The following is a 16,967-nucleotide window of genomic DNA, read 5'->3' as shown; positions in this document are numbered from 1 at the left end:
TCAATCCAATTCATTGTTCACCAATATGCCTCCCCTGTCTGGCTTCTCAGACAACCCATTGGAGACGAGAGAGGATGTCGTTTGCGCCACAGAAGCCTTCCTCAGACCACTTTTGCAGTATTTCTCGCCCGCAAAAGCGAGAGTCAAGATACCCGTGGCCACTGGAACACACTTTGATGAGACCGCCGCTCAGCTCGAGGGTTTCGCCCGTCCATTATGGGCTGTCGGGGCACTGTTGATGAGTGGTGACCCCAATTGGGACCTCATCCAACCGTGGATCGATGGTTTCGAAGCTGGCACTGATCCAGAACACCCTGAATACTGGGGTGAAATCCAGGATTACGACCAGCGTATGGTTGAAGCCGAGATGATCTCATTTGCTCTCTTGGCCGCCCCTCGACATCTACTATGGGATCGCTTCCGTCCCGATACCCAGAGAAATCTCATCAAGTGGCTCTCGGGGCTCAACAGCAAGCTCATACATAGGGCTAATTGGCTGTGGTTCCGCGTCTTCGCTAACCTGGCATTATCGCGTGTCTGCGAAGTCGATACCTCTGAAGTTCAACACCAGATTCAGGCTGACTTGGAGGTGCTCGACACCTTTTACATCGACGATGGTTGGTCAAGCGACGGCTTATGGAGAAGTGCCGAGTTGGACGATGAGGAGTACCAGATTTACCAGAAAACGGGACGAGCGAACGCCCTCCCCAGCGGCCGAAACGCTTGCTTCTACTCTGGTAGCTTCGCGATCCAGTTCAGCCAGCTCCTCTACATCAGATTCGCCGGAGATCAAGATCAAGCCAGAACGGAGAAGTACCGACAACAGGCTCGTGACTTTGGGGCGGGGTTCTGGAGGTTCTTCGATTCCGCAGGTGCCGTCGTGCCCTTTGGCCGCTCACTCACGTATCGTTTTGCCGCTGCAGGTTACTTCGCTGCATTAGCCCTTGCTGATGTGCCCAATATGCCGGCGCCGTTGTCAAGCCCTGGTGCAGTGAAAGGTTTCTTGCTCCGTCATCTTCGATGGTGGGCTAAGCACTCATCCGAGATCTTCTATCCAGACGGCACCTTGAACTTTGGCTGGGTATACCCGTGAGTCATTGAGATGATGGCGTGACAGAAACGTATCTGACGATTTCATGCAGCAACATGTACCTCACTGAAGACTACAACTCACCACAGTCACCATACTGGTGTTTGAAGTCTTTCGTCGTCGTTGCACTCTCTGCTGATGAAACCTTCTGGACCGAGCCGGAATGTCCCTATCCATCCATACCGGCGACTTCCTGCGTCAAATTGTTGCCTGCCCCTCGCCAGATCCTCTGCAACCACCCGTCAGGAAATCATCATTTCATGATTTCCACAGCACAATACATGGGAATACCGTTCAAGGGGCATGCTGCAAAATACTGCAAGTTTGCCTACTCTTCCGCCTTCGGCTTTTCGGTCCCCACGACGCAAGCAACGTTGCACCAAATTGCGCCAGACAATGCACTTGTTTTCAGTGGAGATGGGATGCAAACCTGGACTGGAAAGTACAAGTGCGGTGATACGAAGTACGGAACCGCTATTGTACGCGCCGAAAATGCCGAAAGCCTCATCACGGCGACCGTGGAGTGGTTTCCCTGGGCAGACCGGAGTGTGTCGGTGACAACTACTGTATTCCCGCCAACGGAGAGGTGGCCAGACTGGCATATCAGACTACATCGTGTCCGAGCTACTAAATCAACTGGACGAATGTTCACGGCAGAGGGTGGCTTTGCCATCAATGGGCGTCAAGAAGGCAATACTCTTGCCCTACCCGTATTCCAAGATGATGCGCTTGACAATGAGCTAGAAGTTGGAGGGGCGGAGATGATCATTGAAAGCAAGGCATCCGTGCTCATTCTAAGTGAAGCCGGCGCTTCTGGTGTCGTGACGGAGCTATTGACTGGTGTACCGGCTTCCCCGACTGTTTCGGCCCTCAAACCGGAGGCAAACACCAACCTCATGAGCCAACGTACGCTGATTCCAACCGTTGAGCACGACATTATCAGTCTAAACGCGGGCGACGAACTCTTGTTTGTTACCAAAGTCTTTGCTATCTCAAGCCAAGCCAATGGCGGTCGAATCATCAAGGATAAGAGCTTGAGGGAAAGGTGGCTGGATCCGCCGATTGTCAAAACAGACGGATCATCTAGGGAACATGAGAAGGACTTTATACAAATAATTGGGTAGATGATACTCCTCTTGACAATGAGTATCAAATAGGGTGCCAGGTCGATCCTGCAGAATCATCTAGAGTTGGCTGGATACTCTCAAGCCCTTCGGCTCCTTGAATAATCCACCCGTCGGAAGAACCTGCGTTGAAATCCTCGAGTCTCATATTGAAAATGATGTCGTCATAGCTCATGATTCGGTCCATTCCCGTGAAGCCCTCGTCCATCAGTGCTCTCGATATTGCAGAAAGCTCGTCACCAACGGACTCGACAGACGGTGGATCCCCCGATGTCGAGTGGGCCTGAGTCTGCAGTGTGTTCTCATCCATTTTCTCCGAAGCGTCTGATCGTACTTCTGGGGCGTTTCTTTCCAAGACGTCCGCATGCTGTTCTGCGGTCTGATCCGCTTCGTCCACGTATTCCAGTACGGCTAATTGGAGCCCTGGGTCCATCTCACATCGTCTGTGGAGACCTCGCAGACGTTCTGCGGACTGATGAAACAAAGTCTTGCCAGAGTGCGCCTCCACTGGCTTGTTTCCCGCCCAACGTCGAGACATTATTTCCAAACAATCAACTATCGTCCAAAATTCGTCTGGCAGTATCTCACCATAGTATCTCCAGTGCACTAACATCAAGTTAGAATATGCCCGAGCATTTGCTTGGAAATATGATAAAGGCGTACCTAGTAGAACCTTGCCACTGACGAAGCAACAAAACGACATCTGTGGTGAGACGAGGGCGTCGGGCGGTGAGCTTTGGAGGTACTTTTTGACCATATCTGCGGTCTCAATCGCAGCGTTCTGGCAAGTCTCTGCACTATACGCACTCGGAAGTCGGATGCCACGCAGTTCGGCCTCTGGATACGCGATACGTTGATGGAGGAGGATCATCGATGTGTTGTGGGTGGTGTGAGCCAGTGTCATGTTTGGATCCATCACGCCAGGCATTTCTTTGCGAGATATACCGGAATCCTTCCACTGTTGTGGTAGGAACATCTTCCAACTACGAATTGTTTAGTCAACTCAACGGCCATAGCTGTGGCAGGGTCGTGGACTCACTGGACTAGCCGGAGGTCAAGCTCCTTAAATCGAGTCAGCCAACTTGATACATCCTTTCTATCGCTGAAATCGATCTTTTGTTGCAGAAAGTAGGCGTTGATTCGGCTCAGAGATTCAATGGACTCCACGTAGTATGCAAAGGCTCCCACAGTTGACATGTCGCCGGTGGAAGACCGGGACTCTTGAGGATCTGATCGCTTTTGGCCCTCGTGGTCTTGGGAATCGGCGTGTGCGGATTGGGTGGGACTCGGATAGTGTGCGGGAAGAAAAGAGATAGAATTCCCAATTCTAGCAGCGGAGCTTTCCCAAATTCCAAAGTATGGAGTCACCACCGCAGTCTCGCGATACCAATGACCACCACAAGCAGGAAGCCTACGAGATACGTCGGCGGCCGTAAGGCTGGTGTTCCAACTTTTGAGCTTTGTCAGTCGTTATGTTCTCCACTATCTCTCACAGGGACGGCAAACCCAGTTGTAATCGAGCAAAATCTACCAGTTCAATCTTAGTCTCTGCTCATTTTCAACACCGGGCACCGATACTGACCTATCGAGAATAAATATGTTCCAAAATATCCGGCGTCTTTCTTCGTCTTCAACCCAGTTGTTGGGCTGAGGCAGACTCGGCAGAGGCCGAATGAAAGATGACCGCTTCTGGCGGCCCTCGTTTTCAACACTAAGCTGCAAATACTCGACAGACCTAGCAAGTGATCCAATAATCGGCCAAGCCTTTTCAGTTTCTTCATTTCCAATCTCGACTCAAAGTCAACGCTACGCTGTTAAGAGGAAATTTTGAATCACTTACGTGTGTAAAGGCAAGAATAGCGAGGGCCTGCAAGTGCTCCGCGGCAAGGGAGTCCATCGATGTGAGAAGCACGAGATTCCTCGACCTTTGAACTTGTGCCATTATCTCATCTGGACTCAGAGTATTTCCCTGCGGCCTGACGAATCTCAACGCCGCTACAAGCATTGCATGCAAAATGACATTGAGCCGGCTAATGTCGGGGCTCTGGAGTTGTCGGCGGAAATGTCCTTCGTGTAGAATGGGAATCCAAGGATGAATTCTGGTGAAGTACGCTGTGACAAGCTCGTCCAAAACAGATAATAGTATGGAATCATCCTTACCATGTATTTCTGCTGTTGAGTTTATGGCGCTTTGCTGCAGACTATTGAGATTATGTTGATGACTTTCATCGTCTCGCTTCCGCTTGATTGGTCGGCCGATGTCATAGATCGGCCGACTGGGATGAAGACTTGGACTTTCCTGCCCATTGCTCGACTGTCCGAGCTGCGTCTGATTGGATTTAGCAATGGTGGAGTTCAGATTGTTGATTTCTTGGGCCAAAGTCGAGAGGATACTAAGAACTGAGCCTTGGTCGCCTGCCCTACTGCTGCTGGACTCATCCGGCGGCCGATCCTTGTGTCTAGAGTGAACTCGCTCATCCTGCTTCTCAAAAACTGCTTTCTCAACAGCTTCTGCTCCATGGTCAGCATTTATCCGACACAAATCAAGATCCAGAGTTGTGTCGCTCACCAAGTCTCTTGTTGAGACTCTCTACGGCTCCGCTCTTTAGACCTGGTTTATTCCGTCTATTCTCGTACACACAGTCAACGCCTTCAGCAATCAGCAAAGAGTTATGGGTTCATCTGCACGATACTTTCTTACCCAATCGCTCACAATTGGAGCACAGGGGCCTCTGTCGTGTGCACTTCAGCTTTCGCCGTCGGCAACCTTCACATGAGGGTAGGTCCGCCGCGTCAACCGCGTGGTCTGTATCCACGATGATGGAATCCATCATCATGCGCAGCCTGTTCAATGAATGCTCAGTGGCTTCCGGAGAGCAACCGGCCGTGAATTGATGCGAACATGAAATCAACCAAACAGTCAGCGGCTCGGCGGATTTGGTACAGGAACTTGGTCACAACAGAACTTCGGCCGAAGTTCCCCCAGAAGTTTGCGGGGGACGCGGGGATTGCGGGGCGGAGGATTGGCTCTTGGCAGGAGGAGTCGGTCCGGGGTTGTCCTCGGAGAAGCATCGTGCGATGTATGTTCCGAGTTCCGTCAGCCGATCGGAAGCATTCAACCCCAGTATCATGCCAGAAACGCTGGGTGATCAGTTGATTTGAATACCACTAAGTATACCGAGACCCAGGATCAAACAGCAAAGAACCACTAGTTGCGTGCTAGGCTGGTTGTAGGCATTCCTAGTTCCAATACAATGTCGCGCCTTTGATCATATTCCTCCGCATTACCCCAGTTCCCCATTCTCATAGTATCTGGGGTAGCATGCATTGTTCTTCTTCATGGGCGGCTTTCGGTCTCAGCATCACGTTGCTTTATAGTGATCCTCACATTCTCGGCAATTGCAAGTCGAGTCATTTATGCCAAACCAAGCCAAAAGGGAAATTCTCGGCAGTAGTCTTCCAGACATAGTTGATTCTCGGGGGCATACAAAAGATGCCCAGCATCATGTCGTATATCCAAGGATCATCACATCGTCCTTCACTGTTTCAAGATTCGATCCAGCCAAATCGTCTTGAGATTCCTCCCAGGACTCTCATCTGCAACGCTCTGCGGAAATGGACCACGACAAAGCTAGCGAGTTCGAGTCTAGCACTAAGGACCATGTTGAGCATGGAGTAGTCTCTGTGACATCAGCGTTCGCTGGATGGACACGAGCTGCTTGCATCAAGAAGTTCTGGCGTCTTTACATTACCGGTTTGTTGGTCTCGCTAGGTGGCATGTAAGTCCATGTCCTAACTTGGTTCTCGGTTCCTCATCTATGAAGCGCAGGGTGCAAGATCACTTGCTTATATGAACGATGAACAGGTATGCAGGCTATGCAAATTCCGTCATAGGCAGTCTCGTTGCCAACGAGGGCTTCATCAAGCAATTTGCAACCGTCAGCGACCCCCAGACGGGCCATCCAGCTCTAGATGCCACACATGTTTCCGTATGGAACGCAATCAGCTTCGCTTCCCAGATTCTTGTTCAATTTGTTGCGCCCGTCACAGCCGACAGATGGGGTCGCAAGTTCAACATGTGGGGATTGACTTTCTTCCTTACACTGGTGAGCTCAAACTACATGAGATGAGTCTGCCGACGAATGGCTAATCAGTGGGTATTGGAAGTCAATTGTTCTCGAGATCGTTGCCAAAGAATGGATCGTACTCATGCTTTCGCGACTCGCTGCCGGTTGTGCCAGTGGCATGATCAGTACCTCTGTGATGGTTTACATGTCCGAAATGGCTATGCCGCAGTTCAGAGGCGCTTTGCTTAGCAGCTTTGCGCTGTCTTTCTCACTTGGCCAGGTATTTCTTGCTATTGGTTTGAAGGTCCTGGAGGACACCGAGCCTTTGAAGTTTCGCAACATATTCTACTCCGAGTTTCTTTTCTTTGCCATCTGGCTTGTTCCTATGGTGTATCTTCCCGAGTCGCCTGGTGAGTGTTGACCTAGTTATTATGGATATTTTCACTGACGCGAGCTTTAGCATGGAACTCGGCGAAGGGAAAACACGAATTGGCCAAGACGTCTCTCAGAAGACTAGTTGGAGATGTTGAGGGCTATGACCTTGACCACGAGTACAAAGTCATGCAACAAGAAATAGAAGGCTCAATCTCGCTAGCGAAGTCTCACGCAGACAATGCTTGGAGGGCGTTGTTGACTCCAGTCAACATGAAGCGGATCGTCATCGCCACCCTTCCGTTCACCTTCCAGAATTTCGTCGGCGTGCCTCTCATTTTCGGCTACACCACATACTTCTTCAGCCTAGCCGACGTCGAGGACCCCTTCCTGGGCAACATGATTATCCAGCTCATTCTCGTGGTTGGTATCATCACAGGCTTCTACTTTGAGGATAGAGTTGGAAGACGGACGCTGGTCCTGGGCGGTGGCTTCATCATGAGCATACTCTGCTGCATCATCGGAGGCATGGGTTTCATGAAGCAGACGGCGGCGTCAGGCCCGGTTTTGGTGACCTTATGTTCTCTTTGGGCATTTGTCTACGCCAATTCGCTTGCTCCCATTGGTAAGTCGAGCCCGCTAAATACCTCATGCATGAGCTAAACTTTCGATACAGGCTGGACAAGTCTTGTTGAAGTGTCCAGTCCATTACTTCGCGCGAAGACAACCGCCATTGCGGCAGTCATCCAGGCATTGAGCGGACTGGTATTTGTAAGTTTTCCGACATGTTTCCGACAAAGCATGTACTAACAGTATCACAGAACTACACGGTGCCTCTCATGCTGTCAAACCAGCATGCAGGTTGGGGGCAGAAGATTGGCCTCTTTTTTGGTGGAATCAGCTTGGTCTACCTTATCCCCTGTGCCCTACTCTTCCCCGAAACCAAGGGCAGAACTTACCAAGAACTGGATGAACTGTTTGAGAGGCGCATCCCCGCTTGGAAGTTTGCCAAGACGAAGACGGCGTACGGCGTTAGTGCTTCGACAGCCTGAGATTAGCAGACTAATCAAGAAATTTAACCTCGTCAAGATGGGGCTGGGACTGAAGACATTCAAATTGCACCAATCTTGAAGCGTTCTTGTATTATTGTTCAAAGCTGTATGCTAGTTAGTTCTCTCATCCTGGAACCCAAAGCGAAAGCGAGGTACGGCGTACGATAGGGCGTAGTTAGTTGTCGGAGCAGCCGGAAACTCAAGGTTCCACAGGTCGGACTTTGGTGTTCACAACTCCCCGGTCCGTCCGGCGGGTAGTTGATTGTATGATTGATGGCAATTCTCAAAGAGTATAAAGACCAGCGAAACGAGTTGCTGAAAATCACAGAGTTCTCTTATTATCCAACTCCTAGACAGACTCGACACACATAGAAGCAGTGCCCTCCAACCTCTCGCATCGTTGCTATCTCAGTTTTGTCAGTCAGAATGCAAGTCAAAGCTATTGTCGCCATCTTCTTCGCGTCCGTCGCCGTCGCGGCGCCTCCTCAGGCAGATGGAAGCGCCATCTTTGCTCGCGAGCCACAGGGCAACTGCTGCTCGTACATTCCGGGCACATGCAACTGCGGTTGTGTAAGTCTTTCATTCCCCGAAGATGCAATAGGATATCATAAACTAACACAACTTTCTCTACAGTGCCGCGGTGTAAGTTGAATCCTTGACGCCCTCTGGGACAGATCTGTGAACTTTGCTGACATGCTTAACTGCTATCCAGGGCCCTTGCGCCACCACCTCCGACCCGAATGCTACCTGCCCTTAAGCCAGCAGTTTACGCTTTTGGAATAAGGGAACGAGAAACAAGCGAAAAGGAGGAACGTGCCGGAAACATAGACTACTTCGGACTTCAATGCTTTATCACACATCGTAACCCTGGACTACATATTTCCATTTGAAATACAAAATGTCTTGGCCCAGAAATGATACAGTCCCCTGCATTCTCCCAAAGTCACCAGAACATGTTCGTCGCCATGATGTTTTCTTCGATAGAGCATCGGCGCGACATCGGTCAACGGGCTGAAGTTCTCTGAAAAGGTCTCTTTGCAAACAATAACACCAGAGTGTTTAAAAGTTCACTCTGTTAAGAAGATTGCTGAGAGGTCAGACGACTGTTGGTGCGGTCAGACGAATAGGCCGCCCGCCATTTAGTCTGTTGGTCTGAGCCAGCTTAGCCAAGGCCCCAGCCAGAAGAAGCAGACAACCCTGAAAGTCAAAAACAAAGAGTTTGGAGTTCGTGTTGAATTGATTGCAACTACTCTAATTATGCTCTACGGCGGTGCACAGCCATGATCAGTAATCGGCTTCCTATTCTAAACCTTGTATCGAAATCCTCGACCGACTGTTGCTTTGCCGCCTGAGGGCATTGAAGCCGCCGCAACCTCCTGCCTGTCAAGTCTGTTGTTGCGAATAACGATGTACAGCCATGTTGCCGACAAGAGAAAGAATGAGATAATTACCAAGGTCATGCTGACCGTCATTCCATACTCGTAGTACGGCGCATCACTCGTCCTGAAGATCCAGGCGGAGATGTACGCCGACGTGTTGCCCAGGCCAACGACGAACCCCGCGCCAATGGCACGCTGGAAAGGAGTTTGCAGATTCTGTATCGTGAGAATCCAGATCATGGGCAGGGTGATGAAAGTGCCCATGGCGATGAAGTACAGCGCCATCATGGTGAAGTTGGAGTTTTCGTGCGCGGCCCTTCGCAGAACAGCGTAGCCGATGATTGTGAAGACGAAGCCGACAAGTCCGAAAGCCGAGCGATGGTTCAGTCTGTCTGATGCGAACGAGGTGGCGAGACATGCGGCTGCGGCTACCACGAAGATGGGCACGATCTGGGCTTGGACATCGGCCGCGCTGAGTTCGGGGTGGAACGACTTGACGAATGATGGCGAGAAGATCGACACCGAGTATGCCGTCGTTGTCGTGAAGCAGTAGAGGATGGCCCAGCAGTAATTCAATGGGTTCGTGAAGAACATCTTCCATTCGGCCAACACTCCGATCTTTGTGGTGCGCGTTTCCACCGAAGCCTCGATGATTCTCTTTTCCTCCTCAGTCAGGAACTTGGCTTTTTGTGGTGGGCCGGCGTTGGAAAAAGCGCAGATAAGAGCAGCAACGGCCGTGAGGATGCCTTCGATGATGAAGATCCTAGCTAGGTCAGCACGATTATTCAACGTGGATGATTCAGAGAGCTTCGTACCATCTCCAACCATGGAAGGTGTTCGTAGTCTTGATGTTGGCAATGGCGTAGGCGAGAAAGTTACCAACGATACTCGAGCAGATGTTTGCCACCGTAATCAGGCTGAGACGCCATTGCAAATGAGCAGCTGGATAATACAGCGAGCAGATGAAGACACATCCGGGTATGAGCCCCGCGTCAAATACGCCAACGAAGAACCGAGTCACTATCATCTGGTCGTATGTCTTGACAAAGCCTTGAGCAACAGTGATTAACCCTGTCACACAAGTCAGCAAGTGAGGAAAGTCTGATAAGATCAGGCGGCAACGAACCTAGGAGGACGTCCAAAAGGCACATGTACCACATGAAGGAGAAGTTCAACTTGCGGTCCAGCCACCTCATGAGAAGGTTACTCGGCACCTCAAAGAGAATGAGTGGTGCCGCTGGCATGGTAAGAACGACGAAGACCTTCATCGCGTCCAGCTTCAAATCCTGCGGTAGTTCTCGGATCAGAGCGGCACCGATATTCGTTCGCCCCATCAGCGACAGGAAGTTGAGGAAGAACATGGCGATCATGAGATGCTTGTCGAGCTTCCACAGTCGTTTCCGATCGAAGACCTTCCTTCCAACAGCCGATCCATCCTGTTCGCTTTTCAAGGAGTCGCTTCTCGAGTATACCGGCTGCTCAACCACGCCAACGTTCCTCCCAATCTCGTCGAACTTCTCGAACTCTTCAATCATCCTGGAATGCCTTTTCGGACGGTTTTCGATGGCCAGGTCATGGACGACCTCCGGGCTGGCCATGGCTGGGGATGTGCGGATAAATATGGTCTCGAAGGATCAGGGTCGAAGCGAGTCAGGGTCGAAGCGAGAATGGCGATGGAAGAAAGTAGAGATGAGCACAGCGCAACTCGAGAGGATGACCGAACCGAACGATCTCAGCACAACATGCGACAAAACTTTCCTCGAGACGGATTTAACTATCTCGCAACAATCTCGCCAGTCGGCGGGAGAGCCGCGAAAGACTAACCCTCCTCCGCCGACCATCATTACGCATAACCTGCCACGTCTGTCCGTGTGCCTGCTCGTGAGCTAGGGAAGCTTATCTTGTCCCGAGAATCTGCATCGGGCACAGACTGGGCGTTAGTTAGCGGCAACGAGACGGTATGCGCCTCGGACGTCGAGGAATTGTTAGACTTTGGTGGCCGGAGGTCCCTCAAGTTCGTCCGTGCTTCAGAAACCGAGTGCTTGACACGATGATGGCATATCCCAACTGCTTCTGCGGAAGCTCATGTCAAGAACATGTCAAATACGGTAGTAATTGGCAAGATTAGACTCTTTCAAGGTCCAGGATACCAAACTTGAGAAGACCTTGAATATACTACGCTGAGATGAAGCGGCAAACCCCATTTTCTGGGTTTCCTATTTTAAACATCTGCGGTAAGTCGCATCGTCTGACTTTCGGCGCTCGGTCGATACGCCCAGTACCCCGAAGGACCCCAAGTGCGATAGAATCCTCGACGGCAGGACATTTAAGTTTGCAAAGATCAGACTGTGCCTTAGCAAACGCTTGTGTTGAAGCTGCTTGTTCTCTTTATCCCATGGTCGGATTGCTTCAAATTCGCACGACTTATCTCCAGAGCGGTTCCGTGAAAGATACGCGCGCTGGGGTCCTGCGATAAATCATGACGCTAAGACTGGGCGTCTTACTTCTACGACCTCGTCTGATGGTAGTAGACATCCAAGTTGCAGATCGCGCGATCCACCAATCGCGAGACTCCAAACCATTGACTTCGAGGCTTGTGCAAATTATTCAGCTGCACGTGATAGCACTGATCAAAGTTTTCGGAGGCTAGCTAAACAACTAGTTCATGAAGTGAACTGAGAATTTGAATCACATTGGAATCGCTCAAAGAAAAGTAAACATTCATATGCTACTCTTCTAGTAAGTGATGTGTAGCATCACAATGAGTTATGGGTAAACATCAGGAAATGAAATTATGCGCCTCTCAACTTGTAATCTCACGGCTACGGCTTGCACCGCCGCTGGCACCGCCGGAACCTCGGAAACCTCTGAGAAGACTAGGCGGTACCGTCGGTGATTCCGGAGAAACCACGTCGTCGGCTATGAATGATCTCGTGGGGACTCGATGTTGTTGCCAATTTGAGCCCGGCAGCTCAACTCTTGGTTGCACGTTCGAGCTTTCCTGGAGTTCTGGTCTTCTCAGTTCAAGGTTGTTCCACGTAAAGAACGTGGGCGGATTTCCCGTGTCGACGTGAGTGTGCCGCGGCTTTTCTTTCCGCTTCTCTTTCCTCCCTCTTCTCTTCCATATCAAGATGGCTATGACGGTGGCCACCAAGATGACGCCTAAGCCTGCCCCAACGCCTATTATAGCGGCCGTACCGGTCGAGATGTTTGATAGCATCGGAGCCATCGCTCTATCCTGGATTTCTTCCGTGACCGTTTAGATCCGGCTCAAAGATGCTGTCTTAAACGTCTCAGCCATCGTTTAACGTGTAATAGAGATCTGGAACCACCCACTGTCTTGACCAGTAGTCTATTGGTAGACTTCGAGAAGCTTCTACAGCTCGTGATGGTGTCACAATTCCGCAGGGAAATACTCGGAAAGACTGTGTTGTTTGTGATGCTGGCACGCTTAGAAGGAAGACTGGAAATTTGGGGTCAAAGTGACTTACATTGAATTCCAGGCCTAAACCGTTTCCCCTCGTTCAAACGACCTCGGAAGTGAGGATGGGACCTTGCTGAAAGTCTCAAACAGCGCAATCCAGGGCTGCGAACAACGTGCGAAGTCCAAAGTGTCGATCGCTCTAAAAGCTCGTCGCGAAGTAACTGTGCGTTTCAGTGTTTATTGGTTCGGTGGTGATGGAGCCTGATGCAGGTCGGACTGCAGATGAGGGTGGTCAGCAAGCGGTGTCTTCAGTAATTCTTCGGGTACGGTCCGCACTCTGCATGCTGCAGAAGAGAACCTATGGCTTCTGAGTGGTTATTAGGTGTTTGCCAGCTTTTCAAGTGCGAATGAGATGAGAGCTTGGGGGGCACAGGGAAGGGGGGCATCCAGGATACCCGGAAGAACGAGCAAATGACGAAAGCCCGACGGAGATGATGCTCAAGGGAGTGCGCCTCGCACGAGTTGTTGGTAAGGTCTCTCTCTCTTTTTGGAAATCTGGCGTAGCGCGCTTATGCAGCTGCTGAATGTTGGAATCTTGAGAGATGGCGAGCGTGTTGGTCCATCGGTTGATCAGTCCCGAGATCCTGGTCGACTCTTGACGTGACCTATTTAAAGAGCATAAAAGCGCGCTCCGCCGCTCACCTGCATGCCACCCCAAAATCCAGCCTCGTGTTTTTGTTGGATGTTTGAGAGGGAGCAGGGGTATTCATTTCAAAGAGCTCTGTTCTGAAGAAATGACGAGGGGTATTAGGATGGGGGTCTGTGATATCTCCAGCCAACTTGCAGATGTTCACAGAGGCTCATGCTTTTGCCCCGCCCGTTCCAGCTCAGCCCTAGACCAACGTTGGAGGGACTGTTTCTCTTGATAGACAAGGATATCCTCTTCGGGTAGGTTGGTTGATCATCAGACCCGTAGGCGAGCCGTTGGGGGCGGTGCTGGGAGGTGGTGCGGGCAAAAGTGCGAAATTAACTACTCAATCGGTCCTAGCTAGAGCTAATCCAGGTCTGAGAAGGCCCCCTCGCTTCCTCTCGTCGGGTCTTCCAACAAGATTTCGTTTCAAGGCAGTGTAAACATCTTCAGGACGAGGAAGAGTATCCTCGTCAGGTCTTTGCGACTCCCTTGTGCACATTCCACCTCATCGCCACTCGGTTTCTTTGACGAACCGTGCCTGGTATGATGTGCAGTGTGCCTTGCATCGTGCGATGCCGCAGGGGACAGCGGGGGGCAGTGGGTGATAAGTGCTCCAATTGAAGACTTATCGTCCAAATGAACCAACATGGTCATCGGTTGGTGGATCCTCCTGCTGTCACCTTGTGTTAAGTCCCGTTGGTTCATCTCGTTGGAAGACCTTGTATGTTCCCACGTGCTCGACCACTACCCCCATCATCGTCGATTCTCTTTTTGGGTGGACTTCACCCCCTTGATACAGTCAAGACGAGCTATCCGGGGGTGGTTTACTTGGTATCGCGAGGACAAAAGCTGTGCAAAAAAGAAGCCCCTGGTCCCATGTGGCAACCGAAATCGATGAACCAACAAGCTGCGGCTTGGGCTCTTTTTGCCCCAGCATCCAAGAAAACTGAACAGACAGAATCGCACAGCCAACATCTCTGTTCAGTGTTGGCTCGTCATAGTAAATCTTCACTTGGACCCACCGGCGGTTGCGGTGATGCGGCCAAACTACAAGAAGTTGCATCTCCTGCCTTTCTGTTCAGGCTGTCGTTCACCCAGCTTTACCCTCATTTCCTCTTACTCAAAGTGTCAGCAGAGATACGATTTCACACAAAATCCTTTTTCAAAATGACTCTCGTTATGCCCCGTGGACCGAAAATGATTGAGGCCATCTGCCCTGGTTGCTTCAAGTCATTCACCAAAATAGGCAGTATGCACCGGGTGAGTTGGTGAATCATGTTTTGCTTACAATGCACGAGGCTAACATTGTGCGAAGCACATATACGAAGACCGTTGCCGCAGTCCTGTACCACGATTCGTCAAGAAAATCAAAGCCGAACACGGTGCCCGCGTTGCCGCTGCTGCCGCCCGTTCCGCTGCCCGTGCTGCCGCGCGAGGCGCATCGGCCGCAACCCCGGACCCGGTCGACCCACGCCGGCCCGAGCAGAGCAGCAGCCCGTCGGACCAGGGTGATAGCCAGCAAGAGATAGACCAGCTTCAGCAATCATTTAAGGTCGAAGATGGAACGGGTTTTGCCCAAATGAGTGGATTTGAACAGGTATGCCTGTCCATTGTGACCAAGCCCCACGACCCGCTGTACTAACTGCGTTGCAGCATACAGATAAAACCGGCGGCTATTGTGTGGCTCAGCAACCTCAATGGCAACCTCAAGACTTTGGATTTAACTGTTTCAACACAAGTTGGATGCCATTTGACTATCCATGGGTACAGGGTTGGCAACAGGCACAGCCGCAGGTTGTTAACTGGTTGGGAACGAATCCAGGCTGTGCCTAACCATATTATAAATTCAATTTGTTATTACATGTAGTTATCAGTGGGCGACTCGATAGAGCAGAGGAGAAGGCTTTCAGCAGTTCATAAACACGTCAAATTACCACCTCGCACCCGTTATGTTACCACGTTCACCGTGCCAATCTTGTTATATGTTGTGCCGCCCGTCCACTCCCATTCGACGATTTCGACACTGCTGCTGTTCCTCTCCACAACACCGTACACCCTGCCTCCCTGGTTGGCGGCAATCTTGATCGGCCTGTCGTCTCCCGACATACTCTCGATCTCGCCTGCGGATTTCCACTCTCCGCCCGAAAACGTCGTCAGCACAGGCGGCTTATCTGTCTGCGTCGCCAATACGTGTATCGTAAGATCTGTGTTGTTATAGCCAGATGAGAACGCCGCGATGGAAGAGTTCGTCTCGACTGTCGTGGGGAGCGTCTGGCCAGTCCAGTCGTTGACACCAGTCAAATTCAGGCCAATTAGAGAGCCCGCTTCAGAGACGTAGAAGAGGTTCATGTTCTTCGCTTCTTCGGTCGTAGAAATGGGGATGAACGAAAGGCCAGTGCCGGCGGCAGGTTTGCCAAAGCTTGTAGAGATAGCCGTGGCCGTCCAATCGGTGTTACCACCTGTTCGGCGGAGAACATTGATTGAGTTGCTGGTGTCTTGGTAGAGAACCAGGTTGGAGAGGTATGAGTCGGGAGAGTATAGTCCATTGGAGAGTAGCTGGGATGACGCGGCAGCGGTAAATGTGTCCGAGACACCCGACTTGTCCCAGGTGAGGCCTTCGACCGGTTTGGCGTTGATCTGGCCCATGACTTTGTTGTTCTCGTTCAGGTAGTAGATACGAATGTCGCGTCCCTGCGTTGAAACTAGTTAGCGATGCTCGATGACGAGTTTAGTGAGATGAAAATTTCTCCACTTACGGTCTTGCTGTGCCAGAACAGACTGTTCGAGATTGGCGTGCCCTCTTTCACGGTATCCTCGACCTTGCCATCGGCTGAAGTCCAGATATTGGTGGATGAATTCCAGTACGACTGCCAGATCTGCTTCGTACGAAGTTGGAAGAAGACCATGTGGTTTTCAAAGCCGTACTGGTCGGTGAAGTTGAGGGAGCCGATGTTGGTGGTCGGCAAGATGGCACCCGTCGAGTTGTTTGAATCGCCAGAGCTACCACTTCCACCACTGCTGCTATCACCGCTCCCGCTTCCACTCCCGCTTCCGCTCCCACTTCCACTGCCGCTGCCCGATCCGCTCGATGATGAGCTGTCTTGCTGGGCATTATTCGAGGCCGCCGCAGAGCCGGCAACGCCTCCTCCGACTGCGGCACCGATTACCACGATAATCGCAATAGCCAGAACGATCCAGAACACCTTCCTTCGCATGCCGCATATCGTGCCGGGCGGCTTCTTCTCCTTTATCTCTTCGGTAACGACCGCCGGGGACCCCTCGTTGTCTTTCGGGGCGTAGTAGCCCTGTTGGTAAGCGTATTCGGCCGGCGCTCCGGAGCCGTTCACGGCTTGCGGCATCGAGTAGTCGTGTCCGTGGTAAGCCGCGACCTCCGGCAGGTCGGGATTGTGAACCTGTGGCAAGCTGCTCGGGTTCTGGTCCGCGACCCGGAACTTGGACAAGTCGTCGGCGTTCCATCCTCCGGTTCCGGCTCCGGGCGACTGTCGCGTGTCCACCTCGAGACCGCCGAAGTACTCGGGAGGATACGCGTTGGAGTTGTGTGTCGTCATGATGCGGCAACGTTCATTTCTGTATAACGGGGGCCAGAGCAGAATCAAACACCCACTCGATGGATACGAACGAGACGGCGGGAGGTGGAGGATTTAAAACAGAGTTTCCTTGACGCGAGGGGAGGGCCAGAACCAGCAGGAAACGAAACCCATGGGGTGGCAGAATGCAACGGTGAGTCTCTCAAAAAGTTGCAATTTT

At 51.5% G+C, this 16,967-nt stretch overlaps 6 protein-coding genes across 6 annotated transcripts; 3 read left to right on the top strand and 3 right to left on the bottom strand.

The window, feature by feature from the left end:
* Positions 1–25: 25 nt before the first annotated feature.
* On the top strand, positions 26–2,214 carry CkaCkLH20_08241 (uncharacterized protein; the record flags this gene model as incomplete). The annotated part of the gene is made up of 2 exons (XM_038890956.1): positions 26–1,089; positions 1,143–2,214. The coding sequence occupies 2 exons, from the start codon at positions 26–28 to the stop codon at positions 2,212–2,214; spliced, it is 2,136 nt and encodes a 711-aa protein (XP_038743719.1).
* Positions 2,215–2,239: 25 nt separating this feature from the next.
* Positions 2,240–3,411, bottom strand: CkaCkLH20_08240 (fungal specific transcription factor; the record flags this gene model as incomplete). Its single annotated transcript, XM_038890955.1, has 4 exons — positions 2,240–2,625; positions 2,803–2,820; positions 2,878–3,197; positions 3,254–3,411. 4 exons carry the CDS (start codon positions 3,409–3,411, stop codon positions 2,240–2,242), a joined length of 882 nt encoding a protein of 293 aa, XP_038743718.1.
* Positions 3,412–5,829: 2,418 nt separating this feature from the next.
* On the top strand, positions 5,830–7,705 carry CkaCkLH20_08239 (MFS hexose transporter; the record flags this gene model as incomplete). The annotated part of the gene is made up of 6 exons (XM_038890954.1): positions 5,830–5,993; positions 6,080–6,320; positions 6,382–6,691; positions 6,742–7,278; positions 7,330–7,424; positions 7,475–7,705. 6 exons carry the CDS (start codon positions 5,830–5,832, stop codon positions 7,703–7,705), a joined length of 1,578 nt encoding a protein of 525 aa, XP_038743717.1.
* Positions 7,706–9,009: 1,304 nt separating this feature from the next.
* Positions 9,010–10,682, bottom strand: CkaCkLH20_08238 (transmembrane transporter; the record flags this gene model as incomplete). Its single annotated transcript, XM_038890953.1, has 3 exons — positions 9,010–9,847; positions 9,900–10,155; positions 10,211–10,682. The coding sequence occupies 3 exons, from the start codon at positions 10,680–10,682 to the stop codon at positions 9,010–9,012; spliced, it is 1,566 nt and encodes a 521-aa protein (XP_038743716.1).
* A 3,684-nt stretch (positions 10,683–14,366) lies between these two features.
* Positions 14,367–14,841, top strand: CkaCkLH20_08237 (uncharacterized protein; the record flags this gene model as incomplete). Its single annotated transcript, XM_038890952.1, has 2 exons — positions 14,367–14,459; positions 14,515–14,841. The coding sequence occupies 2 exons, from the start codon at positions 14,367–14,369 to the stop codon at positions 14,839–14,841; spliced, it is 420 nt and encodes a 139-aa protein (XP_038743715.1).
* A 305-nt stretch (positions 14,842–15,146) lies between these two features.
* On the bottom strand, positions 15,147–16,768 carry CkaCkLH20_08236 (uncharacterized protein; the record flags this gene model as incomplete). The annotated part of the gene is made up of 2 exons (XM_038890951.1): positions 15,147–15,890; positions 15,956–16,768. 2 exons carry the CDS (start codon positions 16,766–16,768, stop codon positions 15,147–15,149), a joined length of 1,557 nt encoding a protein of 518 aa, XP_038743714.1.
* Between the last annotated feature and the right edge of the window lie 199 nt (positions 16,769–16,967).

The sequence above is a fragment of the Colletotrichum karsti genome, assembly GCF_011947395.1.
Source record: "Colletotrichum karsti strain CkLH20 chromosome Unknown Scaffold27, whole genome shotgun sequence".
In the NCBI taxonomy this organism is placed as follows: Eukaryota; Fungi; Ascomycota; class Sordariomycetes; order Glomerellales; family Glomerellaceae; genus Colletotrichum; species Colletotrichum karsti.
The sequence above is the reverse complement of the archived record's forward strand: the minus strand, read 5'-3'. Positions and strand labels throughout refer to the sequence as shown.